Source organism: Osmerus eperlanus, chromosome 19, assembly GCF_963692335.1.
Source record: "Osmerus eperlanus chromosome 19, fOsmEpe2.1, whole genome shotgun sequence".
NCBI classification, from domain to species: Eukaryota; Metazoa; Chordata; class Actinopteri; order Osmeriformes; family Osmeridae; genus Osmerus; species Osmerus eperlanus.
Window position 1 is genome coordinate 12,685,701 of NC_085036.1, and position 16,086 is coordinate 12,701,786.

Here is a 16,086-nt window from a genome sequence, read left to right on the forward strand (position 1 = left end):
ACTGCACTACTTAGTGCAGAAATCACAAATAAATTATGTATAAAAATGTAACTTCAGTGATATCTAGCCCCATATAAACAAAGCGAGTTTGTGTGTGTGGGGTGTGATGGTGGTGGTGGTGGGGAGGGGTTACGGGGGGTGGGGCTGGAGTGTGTGTGTGTGTGTGTGTGTGTGTGTTTGTGTGTGTGTGTGTGTGTGAGAGAGAGAGAGAGTTAGTGAGAGAGAGATGAATAGAAAGAGAGAGAGAAGAACGTATATTTCGTCTGCAATATGATTGCTTTATCTCACCTCTCCAGTGAAGTCTCCATGATCCTGCTCTACGTGTTCTCTCTGCATAGTCCCCATGTGACTCACATCCACCAGCGTGCCCTGACTGTAAGGCCTTGCAAACTTCACATCACTCATCCTAGAGTCTGTGGTCCCACACATCTCATAGTTGTACACGCGTTGCAGGGTCCCTTCTGGGAAGACGGGAGGGTAATAGGGGATAACAGGGAGGTTGGCTGCTGATTTGTAAAACAGCCTGCTCTGTCTCCATCTGTAAATCTTCACAGAGATGATGGAGATGACCGAAAATATGAAGAGAATCGACACCACGGCCAAAGCCAGGATTAGATAAAATGTTAGGTTGTCGTTAAAGGTTTTGTCGTGCGTAAAGTCAGTAAATTCGAAGAGCACTTCCGGGAAGCTGTCAGCCACAACCACGTTCACAACGACTGCAGCTGAACGGGACGGCTGCCCGTTGTCCTCCACTATAACGGTCAGCTTTTGCTTCAAGACATCTTTGTCAGTCACCTGACGTACGGTCCTGATCTCTCCGTTCTGGAGACCCACTTCAAACAGCGCCCTGTCTGCCGCTTTCTGGAGCTTGTATGACAGCCAGGCGTTCTGCCCAGAGTCCAGGTCAACAGCCACCACTTTAGTGACCAGATATCCCACATCTGCTGAACGAGGAACCATCTCTGCCACCACAGAACCGCCACTCTGGACCGGGTAGAGGACCTGGGGTGCGTTGTCATTCTCGTCGTCAATGAGAATGTTTAGTGTTACATTTGAGCTCAGAGGTGGAGAACCGCTGTCTTGTGCTCTGACACGAATTGTGATATTTTTCATTTGTTCGTAGTCGAATGAACGCACTGCATAAATGACACCAGTCTCGGCGTTGGCTGAAATAAAAGAGGACATAGGAGATCCAGCTACTAATGTGTCTTCAATGAAATAGGATATCCGTGCGTTCTGATTCCAATCTACGTCTTCAGCACTAATTCTAAATATGGACGTTCCTGGAGAGATATTTTCAAGTACATGCGCGGTATACTCAACTTGTGGGAACATGGGGCTGTTGTCATTGACGTCGGACACTTTAAGGTGTAAAGTTCTGCGACTAGAAAGCGGAGGGGACCCGGAATCCATCGCTATGATGGTGATGTTGTATTCAGAGATTCTCTCTCTGTCTAGTGTTGCATCCGTTACGAGCGTATAATAATTTCGTAAGGATGACTTTATTTTGAATTGTAGATTGTCGTCAATGGAACAGCTCACCTGGCCATTGTTTCCTGCATCCAGATCTTTTACGTTAAGGATGGCTATAGTTGTACCGGGTGGTGCGTCTTCGGACACGGGACTTGAAAATGACATCACACTAATAGCAGGCGAATTATCATTCACGTCTATGACCTCAACTATAACTTTACTTGAGTCTCCTAGACCTCCCTGGTCTTTGGCTTCAATGCCTATTTCAAATTTCTTAGCCTTTTCATAGTCAATTTCACCATTGACATATATCACGCCAGTTTGTTCGTCTATTGTAAATATATCAGCTATGTTACCTTTAAGATTTGCAAAGCTATAAGTTATCACTCCATTTGTTCCACTGTCCACATCACTGGCATTAACGGTAGCGATATGTGTGCCTTTTGATGCGTTTTCTATGACAGACACTCTATATACAGACTGGTTAAACAAGGGAGCATTGTCATTGACGTCTAAAACTGTAACCTCAATTTTTACAGAGCCAGATCTTGGTGGATTCCCACCATCAACAGCCGTTAACGTCAGAGAGATACGAGGCTGCTTTTCTCTGTCTAACGGCGTCTGAAGCACCAACTCAGCGTATTTCACCCCATCTGGACGAGAGTGCTGCTTCAGTACAAAATTATCATTACTAGACAACACATAATTCTGCAGAGCGTTTATTCCAACATCAGGGTCGTCTGCGCTCCCTAATAAAAAACGCGCGCCCGGTACTGCAGATTCACTGATCTCCAGACTTATTTCTTTTTTCTGAAACTCGGGTGAGTGGTCGTTAACGTCCACTATCTCTAACGTAACGTGATGAAGCTCCATGGGATTATCAAGGATGATTTCGAAACTAAAGCTACACGGGGTCGTCTCACCGCAGAGCTCTTCTCTGTCTATCACTTCACCGACGACTAGAGTTCCTTTGTCAGTTTTCAGCTCAGCATGTTGTGTGCCATCTCCGGTCACGATACGAGCACGGCCTGCTCTCAGTCGCTTCACATCGATGCCGAGGTCGCTGGCAATGTTGCCAATCAGAGCCCCTTTCCTCATTTCCTCCGGGATCGAGTAACGCATCTGTGCGCGTGTGTACGGGGCGATGAACACAACGGTCATCCAGATCACCAGCCATTGTATTATCCGATATGCAGACGTATTCGCGGTGACTAACTCTTTATATTCCATGAGGATTATCACCGAAAATATATACTGACCAAAGATGTCGTCTTAAAATGCCTCAGAGAAATACAGTTGTCGAGATTTGTTTTTCAAATAATAGCTTTCCCTGCTCCTTTACTCACACACACACACACTCCTCCGCCCTCGCGCATTTAACTACAGGCAACATCCTGTCATCATATTTATCAATTCCCTTCCCTGATCAACAGCGGCCCTTGCAGTTCAAAGTCAAGAAATACACCCAAAACATGAAACTTGTAGGATGTTCACTATCGCTGAATCTATCAAATACAATAAACAGGCCTAATACTAATGGCACCAAAAAGGGCACCTTTTCAGCTCAAAAACACGCATGTTACGTTAAAGACGTTTTAACATGTATTAGCTAGACTTGTCACTGATATCTGCTTGAGACTGATATCTGCAACGTCATTTTTCTTAATCAAAGCTCTAAATTAATATATCTATGATATTCCAAATCAAAAATAAATAAAAAGATACTCAATTACGACTAGTCACAATTGCGTTGTTAATATCTGTCAGCCAAACTTATTAAAATGGTTTCCATTGCATCCGCAAAGGCTTCAAAACGACCTCAGAATGAGATGCAGTGTGTCAGAACAGACTACGTCACAGACGCTGTCCGAAGTGCTGAAATGACACTCCACACGAAACGGAACACTTATCTTTGAAAAAGTTATTCCCCAGACCTTATGCACCTCGTTATGAACATTGAGCCACACAGGCTGATATGAATACAATATAGTAATATCTCATTTAAGTTCTGTACAAAACACTCAAAACGAACCAATAACTTGTTTATTTAAAGAGGAGTGTCCATTAGCACCAAAAGAACTGAGCTTTGTGTTTCAGCTGTGTGTGTGTGTGTGTGTGTACACTGCACAGAGAGGGTAGTTGTTGAGTGTCTTTAGGTAAGGAAACAACTATCTTACCTTCATAGAGCAACACGATTGCCCATCAAGAGTGCATCCAAAAAGAAGAGAAGAAAAGACAAATTAGTGATTGGCACAAATATATACAATCTCTCTCTTTTCTAATTTAGTAACTAAAATCATCTGCAATCCATTGCTTTGGTTTCTTCCAGGAAGACATGTTTGAACGATATTGTCTGGAAACAAACACAAATAAAGGATGAAAGTAATCAGATGGCACACATTACTTTTCAGATCTGTTTAGAAAACATCAACACGACTCGGTAGGAAGGATGTTTGGAAAACAACATGATTTTGAGAAAGTACCATTGTTGAATATTGGGATACAGTTTCAACAGATTCACTGGTCTCCCCAAGGCTCTTCCTCAAAGTTGAATCAGCCTGCAGCGTGTTGTCATTGTAAGATCTGACAAACTTGAAGTCACTGGTGCGTGAGCCCGTTGTCAGGTAAGCGTCATAATTGTAAGAACTCCGCAGCGTTCCTGTTCCATCCAAATCTGCATAGTTAGTAGGGAAATACGTGCTGGGAATGGCCACAGCTCCATCAAACAACAGTCTAGGTTTCCTCCTGCGGCAAAACCTCACGGCCAGGATGAGAATGATGAAAGTCAGGAAAAAGGTGGAGACGGACACCAGAGCGATGATCAAGTAGGAAGTCAGTTTAGAATCCTTCCCCTCGTAAGACATGTCTTTCAGCTCTGGAACCTCAGCCAGGTTATCTGATATCAGTAGGTAAACAGCACAGGTTGTAGACATAGAGGGCTGTCCGTTATCTTTCACAGATATCACAAGGTTCTGCTTCATACCGTCTGAATCAGAAATGTCACGCTGGGCCCTGATCTCTCCACTGTGAAGACCGATAGTGAAAAGTCCCGGATCGGTGGATTTCACAATCTGATAGGAAAGCCAGGCGTTCTGGCCAGAGTCAGCATCCACAGCTATCACCTTGGAAACCAGGGACCCTGCCAGAGCAGCTTTGGGGACCATCTCAGTCATCAAGGAGTTCCCTGCTGGAGCAGGGTATAATATCTGGGGAGAGTTGTCATTCTCATCTGCTACAAAGACGCTCACAGTCACGTTACTGCTGAGTGGAGGAGAACCGTTGTCTCTGGCTACAACCTGGACCTTGAAGCTCCTAAACTGTTCATAATCAAATGCTCTCACAGCATGGATCACCCCCGTGTCTCCGTTAATGGATGCATATGAAGACACGGGGACACCGTTGACCTCACTGGGCACTAGAGAATAGACCACTGTGCCGTTCTGTCTCCAGTCTGGGTCTCTGGCAGTAACAGAACATATGGAGGAGCCAGGCTTGTTATTTTCACTCACATAGGCGCTGTAGGATTGTTCTTCAAACACAGGAGGGTTGTCATTGACGTCAGAGACAGATAAATGAATAGTCTTTGAGGAGGATAAAGGTGGAGACCCCTCGTCAGTAGCAGTGATAGTTATGTTATAATCTGATATCAGCTCACGGTCTAATTCACTGGTAGTTACCAAGGAATAGTAGTTTTTAATGGAGGGGTTTAGTTTGAAAGGAACATTCTGCTGGATGGAGCAGCGGACCTGTTTATTGACACCAGAGTCTTCATCCTGTACATTAATGATGCCCACCTCTGTGCCTGGTAGCGTATCCTCAGGGATTGGATTGGTCAGAGACTTAATAGATATAACTGGGACATTGTCATTAACATCTATTATATCAATGTTAACTTTAGCTAAAGAACTTAAGCCTGAATTATCTTTGGCTTGGATACTGAATTCATAAAATGACTCCGTTTCAGAATCGATCACTGCAATTACGATCACTTCACCTGTTTTGGGATTAAGTGAAAATAATTGCTTTGCATCGTCAGAAATGGGACCAAATCCGTACGTCACTTCCCCGTTTGCCCCCTCATCTGCGTCTGTAGCAGATACAGTAATGACAACAGAACCTATGGGGGAGTTCTCACGCAGATTAACCGCATAGATATTCTGACTAAACACTGGTTTGTTATCGTTAGCATCAAGCACGGTGACGTGTATCACTACAGTACCAGATCTCTGCGGAGTCCCTCCGTCAACAGCAGTAAGTAGTAAGGTCACCTCTTGCTCTACCTCGCGATCTAATTCCTTGTCTAAAACCAGTTCACTCTGTTTTTCACCTCCAGCAATATTATGAACAGCCAAACTAAAGTGATCGTTCCTTTGTAATATGTAGCTTTGGACAGAATTCAGGCCTATGTCTGCATCATGAGCCTGATTTAAAGGAAAGCGAGCGCCTTTGTCTGCTGATTCTTGAATCTCAAATTTCACAAAGTCTTCGCTAAATTGTGGAGCATTATCATTGACATCTTGTATTTGCAAAACGATGTTATGTGATTCTAACGGGTTCTCCAAGATCATTTCATATTTTAAAGTGCATGAAAGTCTCCTGCCACAAAGCTTCTCTCTGTCGATAATTTCAGCGACAATCAATTCACCCGTGTTCAGATTAATTTCACAATACCGTTTGCTTCTACGATCAACGTCCAAGCGAGCTTTCCGAGACAACATTCCTTTAGCATCAAGTCCCAGATCCTTGGCTATATTTCCTATTACCGACCCGCGTTTCATCTCCTCAGGAATAGAATAGGTCACATCTCCATAGCTGCTGCGCAAGAGCAGAGGAAACAAAGCCAGCCAAAACATCGGTGCAGAGACAGAGAGACCCAGGTATTCCATTCTCCAGAAAGATGTAGACAATTCCTCTAGTTATTGCTCCTACTCAGGTTTATCCTGACAAAATATACACTCCACCTCGTCGGCTAAATCACAAAAACACCACTGTTCTTTATCACGACGTTCACGAAGTCTGCGCCCAGAAGTGGGTGGAGAGAAACGTCAAACATCACTTGCTGGTAGATAGCGACACTCTGTGTACTTTACTAAAACTGCATAAAAACGTGAACCACTACCACACTAACAGGGCCAATAATAAGCGGAAGCCTACGTCTGAACAGCTGAAAGTGGAGCAGAAACTGCATTCTAACTGAAATCAACAAGTAATGTTTCATTTGCATTTCTACTGAGGAAGATATAGACATGTAAGAACTCCGGAATGCAGGCTGGGTTATGATTGAGAAACTGGTTGCTAGACACAAGGCTAATATTAAGCGAAGCAGTATGGCTTTTAGTAAATACAATTTTCCAGAGAGGGTTGCAAACGTTATGCACAACCACTGTTGAAGGCAAGTACAGTGCCACATTGCATTCACTACGTTGACAGACTCACAAGGGAGCTGTCCCTATGTTTGGGTGCTGAAACTGGAACGCGTTTCTTTAACAAACGTACAGTGCAATAGAACAGAACAGACAGCAGTACATGCTGCTCATTTTATTCCCCACAGACTTGATCTCCAGGAAGGGTTCTTACCTCGTTAGATTCTCCTGCTGTGTTCAGTGTGGTGATACTTCCTTCCAGAAAATGATCTGGACTCTTTTTTAGTGTCATTTCAGCTGGCAGAGTGTTGTCATTGTAAGATCTGACAAACTTGAAGTCACTGGTGCGTGAGCCCGTTGTCAGGTAAGCGTCATAATTGTAAGAACTCCGCAGCGTTCCTGTTCCATCCACCTCTGCATAGTTAGGAGGGAAATACGCGCTGGGAATGGCCACAGCTCCATCAAACAACAGTCTAGGTTTCCTCCTGCGGCAAAACCTCACGGCCAGGATGAGAATGATGAAAGTCAGGAAAAAGGTGGAGATGGACACCAGAGCGATGATCAAGTAGGAAGTTAGTTTGGAATCCTTCCCCTCGTAAGACATGTCTTTCAGCTCTGGAACCTCAGCCAGGTTATCTGATATCAGTAGGTAAACAGCACAGGTTGTAGACATAGAGGGCTGTCCGTTATCCTTCACAGATATCACAAGGTTCTGCTTCATACCGTCAGAATCAGAAATGTCCCGCTGGGCCCTGATCTCTCCACTGTGGAGACCGATAGTGAAAAGTCCCGGATCGGTGGATTTCACAATCTGATAGGAAAGCCAGGCGTTCTGGCCAGAGTCAGCATCCACAGCTATCACCTTGGAAACCAGGGACCCTGCCAGAGCAGCTTTGGGGACCATCTCAGTCATCAAGGAGTTCCCTGCTGGAGCAGGGTATAATATCTGGGGAGAGTTGTCATTCTCATCTGCTACGAAGACACTCACAGTCACGTTACTGCTGAGTGGAGGAGAACCGTTGTCTCTGGCTACAACCTGGACCTTGAAGCTCCTAAACTGTTCATAATCAAATGCTCTCACTGCATGGATCACCCCTGTGTCTCCGTTAATGGATACATATGAAGACACGGGGACACCGTTGACCTCACTGGGCACTAGAGAATAGACCACTGTGCCGTTCTGTCTCCAGTCTGGGTCTCTGGCAGTAACAGAACATATGGAGGAGCCAGGCTTGTTATTTTCACTCACATAGGCGCTGTAGGATTGTTCTTCATACACAGGAGGGTTGTCATTGACGTCAGAGACAGATAAATGAATAGTCTTTGAGGAGGATAAAGGTGGAGAGCCCTCGTCAGTAGCAGTGATAGTTATGTTATAATCTGATATCAGCTCACGGTCTAATTCACTGGTAGTTACTAAGGAAAAGTAGTTTTTGATGGAGGGGTTAAGTTTGAAAGGAACATTCTGCTGGATGGAGCAGCGGACCTGTTTGTTGACACCAGAGTCTTCATCCTGTACATTAATGATGCCCACCTCTGTGCCTGGCAACACATTCTCAGGAATGGGATTGGTCAGAGATTTAATAGAGATAGCTGGGGCATTATCATTAATATCTATTATATCAACCTTGACGTTGGCAAAAGAACTTAGCCCTGAGTTATCTTTGGCTTGTATACTGAATTCATAAACTGACTCTGTTTCAAAATCGATATCTCCCATTATGATCACTTCACCTGTTTTGTGATTGAGGGAAAATAATTGCTTAGCATTGTTTGAAATTGGACCAAATCCGTACGTCACTTCCCCGTTCGCCCCCTCGTCTGCGTCTGTAGCAAACACAGTTATTACAACAGAACCTATTGGGGAGTTTTCAAGCAGATTCACTTCATATACATTCTGACTAAAGACAGGTTTATTGTCGTTAGCGTCAAGCACCGTGACGTGTATAACTACAGTACCGGATCTCTGCCGAGTCCCTCCGTCAACAGCAGTAAGTAGTAACGTCACTTCTTGTTCTACCTCACGATCTAATTCTTTCTCTAAAACCAGTTCACTCTGTTTTACACCTCCAGGATTACTGTGAACAGCTAAACTAAAGTGATCGTTCCTTTGTAATGTGTAGCTTTGAACAGCATTCAGGCCTATGTCTGCGTCATGTGCCTGATTTAGAGGAAAGCGAGCGCCTTTTACTGCTGACTCTCTGATCTCAAATTTCACAAAGTCTTCGCTAAATTGTGGAGCATTGTCATTGACATCTTGTATTTGCAAAACGATGTTATGTGATTCTAATGGGTTCTCTAAGATCATTTCGTATTTTAATGTGCATGAAAGCCTCATGCCGCAAAGCTCCTCTCTGTCGATTTTTTCACCGACAATCAATTCCCCCGAGCTCAGATTAATATCACAATACCGTTTGCTTCTACGATCAACATCCAAGCGAGCTTTCCGAGACAACAGTCCTTTAGCATCAAGTCCCAGATCCTTGGCTATATTTCCTATTACCGACCCGCGTTTCATCTCCTCAGGAATAGAATAGGTCACATCTCCATAGCTGCTGCGCATGAGCAGAGGAAACAAAGCCAGCCAAAACATCGTTGCAGAGACAGAGAGACCCAGGTATTCCATTCTCCAGAACGATATTGACAATTCCTGCATGTTATGCTTTAATACGGGTTTATCCAGGCAAAAACATGCACTCTCTCTCGACGGCAGAATTACAAAAACACCACTGTTCTTTATCACGACGTACACGAAGTCTGCGCCCATAAGTGGGTGGAGAGAAACGTGAAACATCACTTGCTGGTAGATAGCGACACTCTGTGTACTTTACTAAAACTGCATAAAAAACGTAAACCACTACTGCAGTCACAGACTCAATGATAGTAGATCTGTCAAGAGGCTCAAAGCTTGCTTTTTAACCAACATCAACTATTCTGAAGTCTAACGCCAGCTTAATATTTTATGAAAATTAAAACTTTCGTTGTCATGTAATGTTTCAAATGCATTTCTACTGAGGGAAGAAATTAACGGTCAAAATATCAAAATTGCGGCTTACATTATGATTGAGGAATTGGTTGCTAGTATTACGTACGAAACAAGTCTATTATTAGTCGAAGCCTTTTGACTTTTCATAAATATATTTTTAAAGACTTTTACAGACATTGTTCAGCACAGCCTCCGTTCAAGGCCTGTATAGAGCTACATTGCATTCACTACTCTGACATAAACACAAGGGAGCTGTCCCTATGTTGAGGTGCTGAAACCGGAACGCGTTTCCTTAACAAACCTACAGTGTAGTAGAACAGACAGCAGTACATCCCAGCTCATTTTATCCACCACATACAGGATCTCCACGAAGGTCTCTTACCTCGCTAGATTCCCTTGCTGTGTTCAGTGTGGTGATACTTCCTTCCAGAAAATGATCTGGACTCCTTTTCAGTGTCATTTCAGCTGGCAGCGTGTTGTCTTTGTAAGATCTGACAAACTTGAAGTCACTGGTGCGTGAGCCCGTTGTCAGGTAAGCGTCATAATTGTAAGAACTCCGCAGCGTTCCTGTTCCATCCACCTCTGCATAGTTAGGAGGGAAATACGCGCTGGGAATGGCCACAGCTCCATCAAACAACAGTCTAGGTTTCCTCCTGCGGCAAAACCTCACGGCCAGGATGAGAATGATGAAAGTCAGGAAAAAGGTGGAGACGGACACCAGAGCGATGATCAAGTAAGAAGTCAGTTTAGAATCCTTCCCCTCGTAAGACATGTCTTTCAGCTCTGGAACCTCAGCCAGGTTATCTGATATCAGTAGATAAACAGCACAGGTTGTAGACATAGAGGGCTGTCCGTTATCTTTCACAGATATCACAAGGTTCTGCTTCATACCGTCAGAATCAGAAATGTCCCGCTGGGCCCTGATCTCTCCACTGTGGAGACCGATAGTGAAAAGTCCCGGGTCGGTGGATTTCACAATCTGATAGGAAAGCCAGGCGTTCTGGCCAGAGTCAGCATCCACAGCTATCACCTTGGAAACCAGGGACCCTGCCAGAGCAGCTTTGGGGACCATCTCAGTCATCAAGGAGTTCCCTGCTGGAGCAGGGTATAATATCTGGGGAGAGTTGTCATTCTCATCTGCTACGAAGACACTCACAGTCACGTTACTGCTGAGTGGGGGGGAACCGTTGTCTCTGGCTACAACCTGGACCTTGAAGCTCCTAAACTGTTCATAATCAAATGCTCTCACGGCATGGATCACCCCCGTGTCTCCGTTAATGGATACATATGAAGACACAGGGACACCGTTGACCTCACTGGGCACTAGAGAATAGACCACTGTGCCGTTCTGTCTCCAGTCTGGGTCTCTGGCAGTAACAGAACATATGGAGGAGCCAGGCTTGTTATTTTCACTCACATAGGCGCTGTAGGATTGTTCTTCAAACACAGGAGGATTGTCATTGACGTCAGAGACAGATAAATGAATAGTCTTTGAGGAGGATAAAGGTGGAGACCCCTCGTCAGTAGCAGTGATAGTTATGTTAAAATCTGATATCAGCTCACGGTCTAATTCACTGGTAGTTACTAAGGAATAGTAGTTTTTAATGGAGGGGTTTAGTTTGAAAGGAACATTCTGCTGGATGGAGCAGCGGACCTGTTTATTGACACCAGAGTCTTTATCCTGAACATTAATGATGCCCACCTCTGTGCCTGGCAACACATTCTCAGGGATGGCATTGGTCAGAGATTTAAGAGAAATAACAGGGGCATTATCATTTATATCTGTTATTTCAACCTTAACTTTAGCTAAAGAACTTAGGCCTGAGTTATCTTTGGCATTAATACTGAATTCATAAAAGGATTCCGTTTCGAAATCTATACGTGCTACTATGATTACTTCACCTGTTTTGGGATTTAGGGAAAATAATTGCTTGGCATTGTTTGAAATTGGACCAAATCCGTACGTCACTTCCCCGTTCGCCCCCTCATCTGCGTCTGTAGCAGAAACAGTCATTAAGACAGAACCTATCGGCGTGTTTTCAGGTAGATTCACAGTATAGATATTCTGATTAAAGACAGGTTTATTGTCGTTAGCATCAAGCACGGTGATGTGTATAACGACAGTACCAGATCTCTGCGAAGTCCCTCCGTCAACAGCGGTAAGTAGTAACGTCACCTCCTGCTCGACCTCACGATCTAATTCTTTCTCTAAAACCAGTTCACTCTGCTTTTCTCCTCCACTAATACTATGAACAGCCAAACTAAAGTGATCGTTTCTTTGTAATGTGTAGCTTTGGACAGAATTCAGGCCTATGTCTGCGTCATGTGCCTGATTTAGAGGAAAGCGAGCGCCTTTGACTGCTGATTCTTGGATCTCAAATTTCACAAAGTCTTCGCTAAATTGTGGAGCATTGTCATTGACATCTTGTATTTGCAAAACTATATTGTGTGATTCTAACGGGTTCTCTAAGATCATTTCATATTTTATGGAGCATGAAAGCCTCGTGCCGCAAAGCTCCTCTCTGTCGATTTTATCAGCCACGAACAATTCACCCGTGTTCAGATTAATATCACAGTACCGTTTGCTTCCACCGTCAACATCCAAACGAGCTTTCCGAGACAATAGTCCTTTAGCATCAAGTCCCAGATCCTTGGCTATATTTCCTATTACCGACGCGCGTTTCATCTCCTCGGGAATAGAATAGGTCACATCTCCATAGCTGCTGCGCAAGAGCAGAGGAAACAAAGCCAGCCAAAACATCGGTGCAGAGACAGAGAGACCCACGTATTCCATTCTCCAGAAAGAAGTAGACAATTCCTGCATGTGATGCTTCGATATACAGGATTATCCAGGTAAATAAAATGCACTCTTCCTCGACGTGTTAATGACAAAAACACCACTGTTCTTTATTTCCACGTACACGAAGTCTGCGCCCATAAGTGGGTGGAGAGAAACGTGAAACATCACTTGCTGGTAGATAGCGACACTCTGTGTACTTTACTAAAACTGCATAAAAACGTGCACCACTACTGCAGTCACAGACTCAATGAAAAGTCAAGCAAGAGGCTAATAGCCTACATTCTTACTGAATTCAAGTAGTCTGAAGTCTAACGCCAGTTTGATATTTTATGCAAATTAAAGCTCTTGTTGTCAAGTAATGTTTCATATGCATTTCTACTGAGGAAAGAAATAAACAACTAAGAACTCCGAATTGAAGCTTGGGTTATAATTGAGGAATTAGTGGCTAGTATATCTTACGAAACAAGACTAATATAAGTCGAAGCCTTCTGACTTTTCATAAAAAAATTAAAGGTTTACAGGAATTGTTCAGCAAAGCCTCTGTTCAAGGCCAGTACAGAGCTACAATGCATTCACTACTCTGACATTAACACGAGAGCTGTCCCTACATTGAGGTGCTGAAACAGGAACGTGTTTCCAGTGCAGGAGAACAGAACAGACAGCAGTACGTCCTGCTCATTTTAATAACCACAGACAGAATCTCCATGAAGGGTTCTTACCTCGTTAGATTCTCCTGCTGTGTTCAGTGTGGTGATACTTCCTTCCAGAAAGTGATCTGGACTCTTTTTTAGTGTCATTTCAGCTGGCAGCGTGTTGTCATTGTAAGATCTGACAAACTTGAAGTCACTGGTGCGTGAGCCCGTTGTCAGGTAAGCGTCATAATTGTAAGAACTCCGCAGCGTTCCTGTTCCATCCACCTCTGCATAGTTAGGAGGGAAATACGCGCTGGGAATGGCCACAGCTCCATCAAACAACAGTCTAGGTTTCCTCCTGCGGCAAAACCTCACGGCCAGGATGAGAATGATGAAAGTCAGGAAAAAGGTGGAGACGGACACCAGAGCGATGATCAAGTAGGAAGTGAGTTTAGAATCCTTCCCCTCGTAAGACATGTCTTTCAGCTCTGGAACCTCAGCCAGGTTATCTGATATCAGTAGGTAAACAGCACAGGTTGTTGACATAAAGGGATGTCCGTTATCTTTCACAGATATCACAAGGTTCTGCTTCATACCGTCAGAATCAGAAATGTCCCTCTGGGCCCTGATCTCTCCACTGTGGAGACCGATAGTGAAAAGTCCCGGATCGGTGGATTTCACAATCTGATAGGAAAGCCAGGCGTTCTGGCCAGAGTCAGCATCCACAGCTATCACCTTGGAAACCAGGGACCCTGCCAGAGCAGCTTTGGGGACCATCTCAGTCATCAAGGAGTTCCCTGCTGGAGCAGGGTATAATATCTGGGGAGAGTTGTCATTCTCATCTGCTACGAAGACGCTCACAGTCACGTTACTGCTGAGTGGAGGAGAACCGTTGTCTCTGGCTACAACCTGGACCTTGAAGCTCCTAAACTGTTCATAATCAAATGCTCTCACGGCATGGATCACCCCCGTGTCTCCGTTAATAGATACATATGAAGACACAGGGACACCGTTGACCTGACTGGGCACTAGAGAATAGACCACTGTGCCGTTCTGTCTCCAGTCTGGGTCTCTGGCAGTAACAGAACATATGGAGGAGCCAGGCTTGTTATTTTCACTCACATAGGCGCTGTAGGATTGCTCTTCAAACACAGGAGGGTTGTCATTGACGTCAGAGACAGATAAATGAATAGTCTTTGAGGAGGATAAAGGTGGAGACCCCTCGTCAGTAGCAGTGATAGTTATGTTATAATCTGATATCAGCTCACGGTCTAATTCACTGGTAGTTACTAAGGAATAGTAGTTTTTAATGGAGGGGTTCAGTTTGAAAGGAACATTCTGCTGGATGGAGCAGCGGACCTGTTTATTGACACCAGAGTCTTTATCCTGTACATTAATGATGCCCACCTCTGTGCCTGGTAACACATTCTCAGGAATGGGGTTGGTCAGAGATTTAAGAGAGATGACGGGGGTGTTATCATTTATATCTGTTATTTCAACCCTGACGTTTGAAATGGAACTCAGTCCTGAGTTATCTTTGGCTTGGATAATAAATTCATAAATTGACTCCTTTTCGAAATCGATCTCTCCAACTATGCTTATTTCACCTGTTTTTGGATGAAGAAAAAATAATGTCTTTATATCGTCTGCAATGGGACCAAATCCGTACGTCACTTCGCCGTTTGCCCCCTCATCTGCGTCTGCAGCAGACACAGTAATTACAACAGAACCGATAGGGGAGTTTTCAGGTAGATTAACCTTGTAGACGTTCTCACTAAATATAGGTTTATTATCGTTAGCATCAAGCACGGTGACGTGTATAACTGCAGTACCGGATCTCTGCGGAGTCCCTCCGTCAACAGCTGTTAATAGTAACGTCACCTCCTGCTCTACCTCACGATCTAATTCTTTCTCCAGAACCAGTTCACTCTGTTTTCCACTTCCAGCATTAGTGTTAACAGCTAAACTAAAGTGTTCATTCCTCTGTAATGTGTAGCTCTGAACAGCATTTAGGCCTATGTCTGCGTCATGTGCTTGATTTAGAGGAAAGCGAGCGCCTTTGACTGCTGACTCTCTGATCTCAAATTTCACGTCTTCCCCAAATTGTGGAGCATTATCATTGACATCGTGTATTTGCAAAACTATATTATGTGACTCTAATGGGTTCTCCAAGATAAATTCGTATTTCAAAGAGCAGGAAAGCCTCCTGCCGCAAAGCTTCTCTCTGTCTATTATTTCAGCGACGATCAATTCTCCAGTGTTCAGATTAATATCACAATACCGTTTGTTATCACCATCAACATCCAAGCGAGCTTTCCGAGACAACAGTCCTTTGGCATCGAGTCCCAGATCCTTGGCTATATGTCCTATTACAGACCCGCGTTTCATCTCCTCAGGAATAGAATAGGTCACATCTCCATAGCTGCTACGCAAGAGCAGAGGAAACAAAGCCAGCCAAAACATCGGTGCAGAGACAGAGAGACCAAGGTATTCCATTCTCCAGAAAGATGTAGACAATTCCTGCATGTTACGCTCTTATCCAGGTTTATTTGTGCAAAAATATACACACTACCTCGACGTTGAAATGACAAAAACACCAATGTTCTAATCACGACGTATAGTCTACAAAAAGTCTGCGCCCATAAGTGGGTGGAGAGAAACGTGAAACATCACTTGCTGGTAGATAGCGACACTCTGTGTACTTTACTAAAACTGCATAAAAAACGTGAACCACAACCACACTCACAGGCTAAATGAAAGATATGGGTCTGCCAAGATTAAAGTGGCACAAAACCTTCATTCTAACTGAAATCAAGTAGTCTGAAGTCTAAC

General features: G+C 44.1%; 3 protein-coding genes across 13 annotated transcripts in view; all 3 read right to left on the minus strand.

Annotated features, from left to right (window-relative positions):
• The window catches only part of LOC134039911 (protocadherin gamma-C5-like), an 88,056-nt gene that overhangs the window by 36,495 nt on the left and 35,475 nt on the right, over positions 1–16,086 (minus strand). The window contains exon 1 of one of the 11 annotated variants that reach the window (XM_062486083.1): positions 13,342–15,990. The exons of 5 other annotated variants lie outside the window; for them this stretch is intronic. In XM_062486083.1, coding sequence (XP_062342067.1) covers positions 13,342–15,780 — 2,439 coding nt within the window. In that variant the 5' untranslated portion in view covers positions 15,781–15,990. Of the gene's footprint in view, positions 1–3,956; positions 6,444–7,050; positions 9,586–13,341; positions 15,991–16,086 lie in introns of those variants that run through there. 5 more of the 11 variants (XM_062486095.1, XM_062486081.1, XM_062486093.1 and 2 more) reach the window with 5 other exon arrangements.
• Positions 280–2,870, minus strand: LOC134039983 (protocadherin gamma-A11-like). Its single transcript, XM_062486206.1, has one exon. The coding sequence runs from the start codon at positions 2,701–2,703 to the stop codon at positions 280–282; it is 2,424 nt and encodes an 807-aa protein (XP_062342190.1). The 5' UTR covers positions 2,704–2,870.
• LOC134039984 (protocadherin beta-16-like) lies at positions 10,166–12,663 on the minus strand. Its single transcript, XM_062486207.1, has one exon. The coding sequence runs from the start codon at positions 12,644–12,646 to the stop codon at positions 10,166–10,168; it is 2,481 nt and encodes an 826-aa protein (XP_062342191.1). The 5' UTR covers positions 12,647–12,663.

Bases quoted from the DNA above. Each gene is read 5' to 3' on its own strand.
- LOC134039983 (XM_062486206.1), bottom strand. From the start codon at position 2,703: ATGGAATATAAAGAGTTAGTCACCGCGAATACGTCTGCATATCGGATA.
- LOC134039984 (XM_062486207.1), bottom strand. From the start codon at position 12,646: ATGCAGGAATTGTCTACTTCTTTCTGGAGAATGGAATACGTGGGTCTC.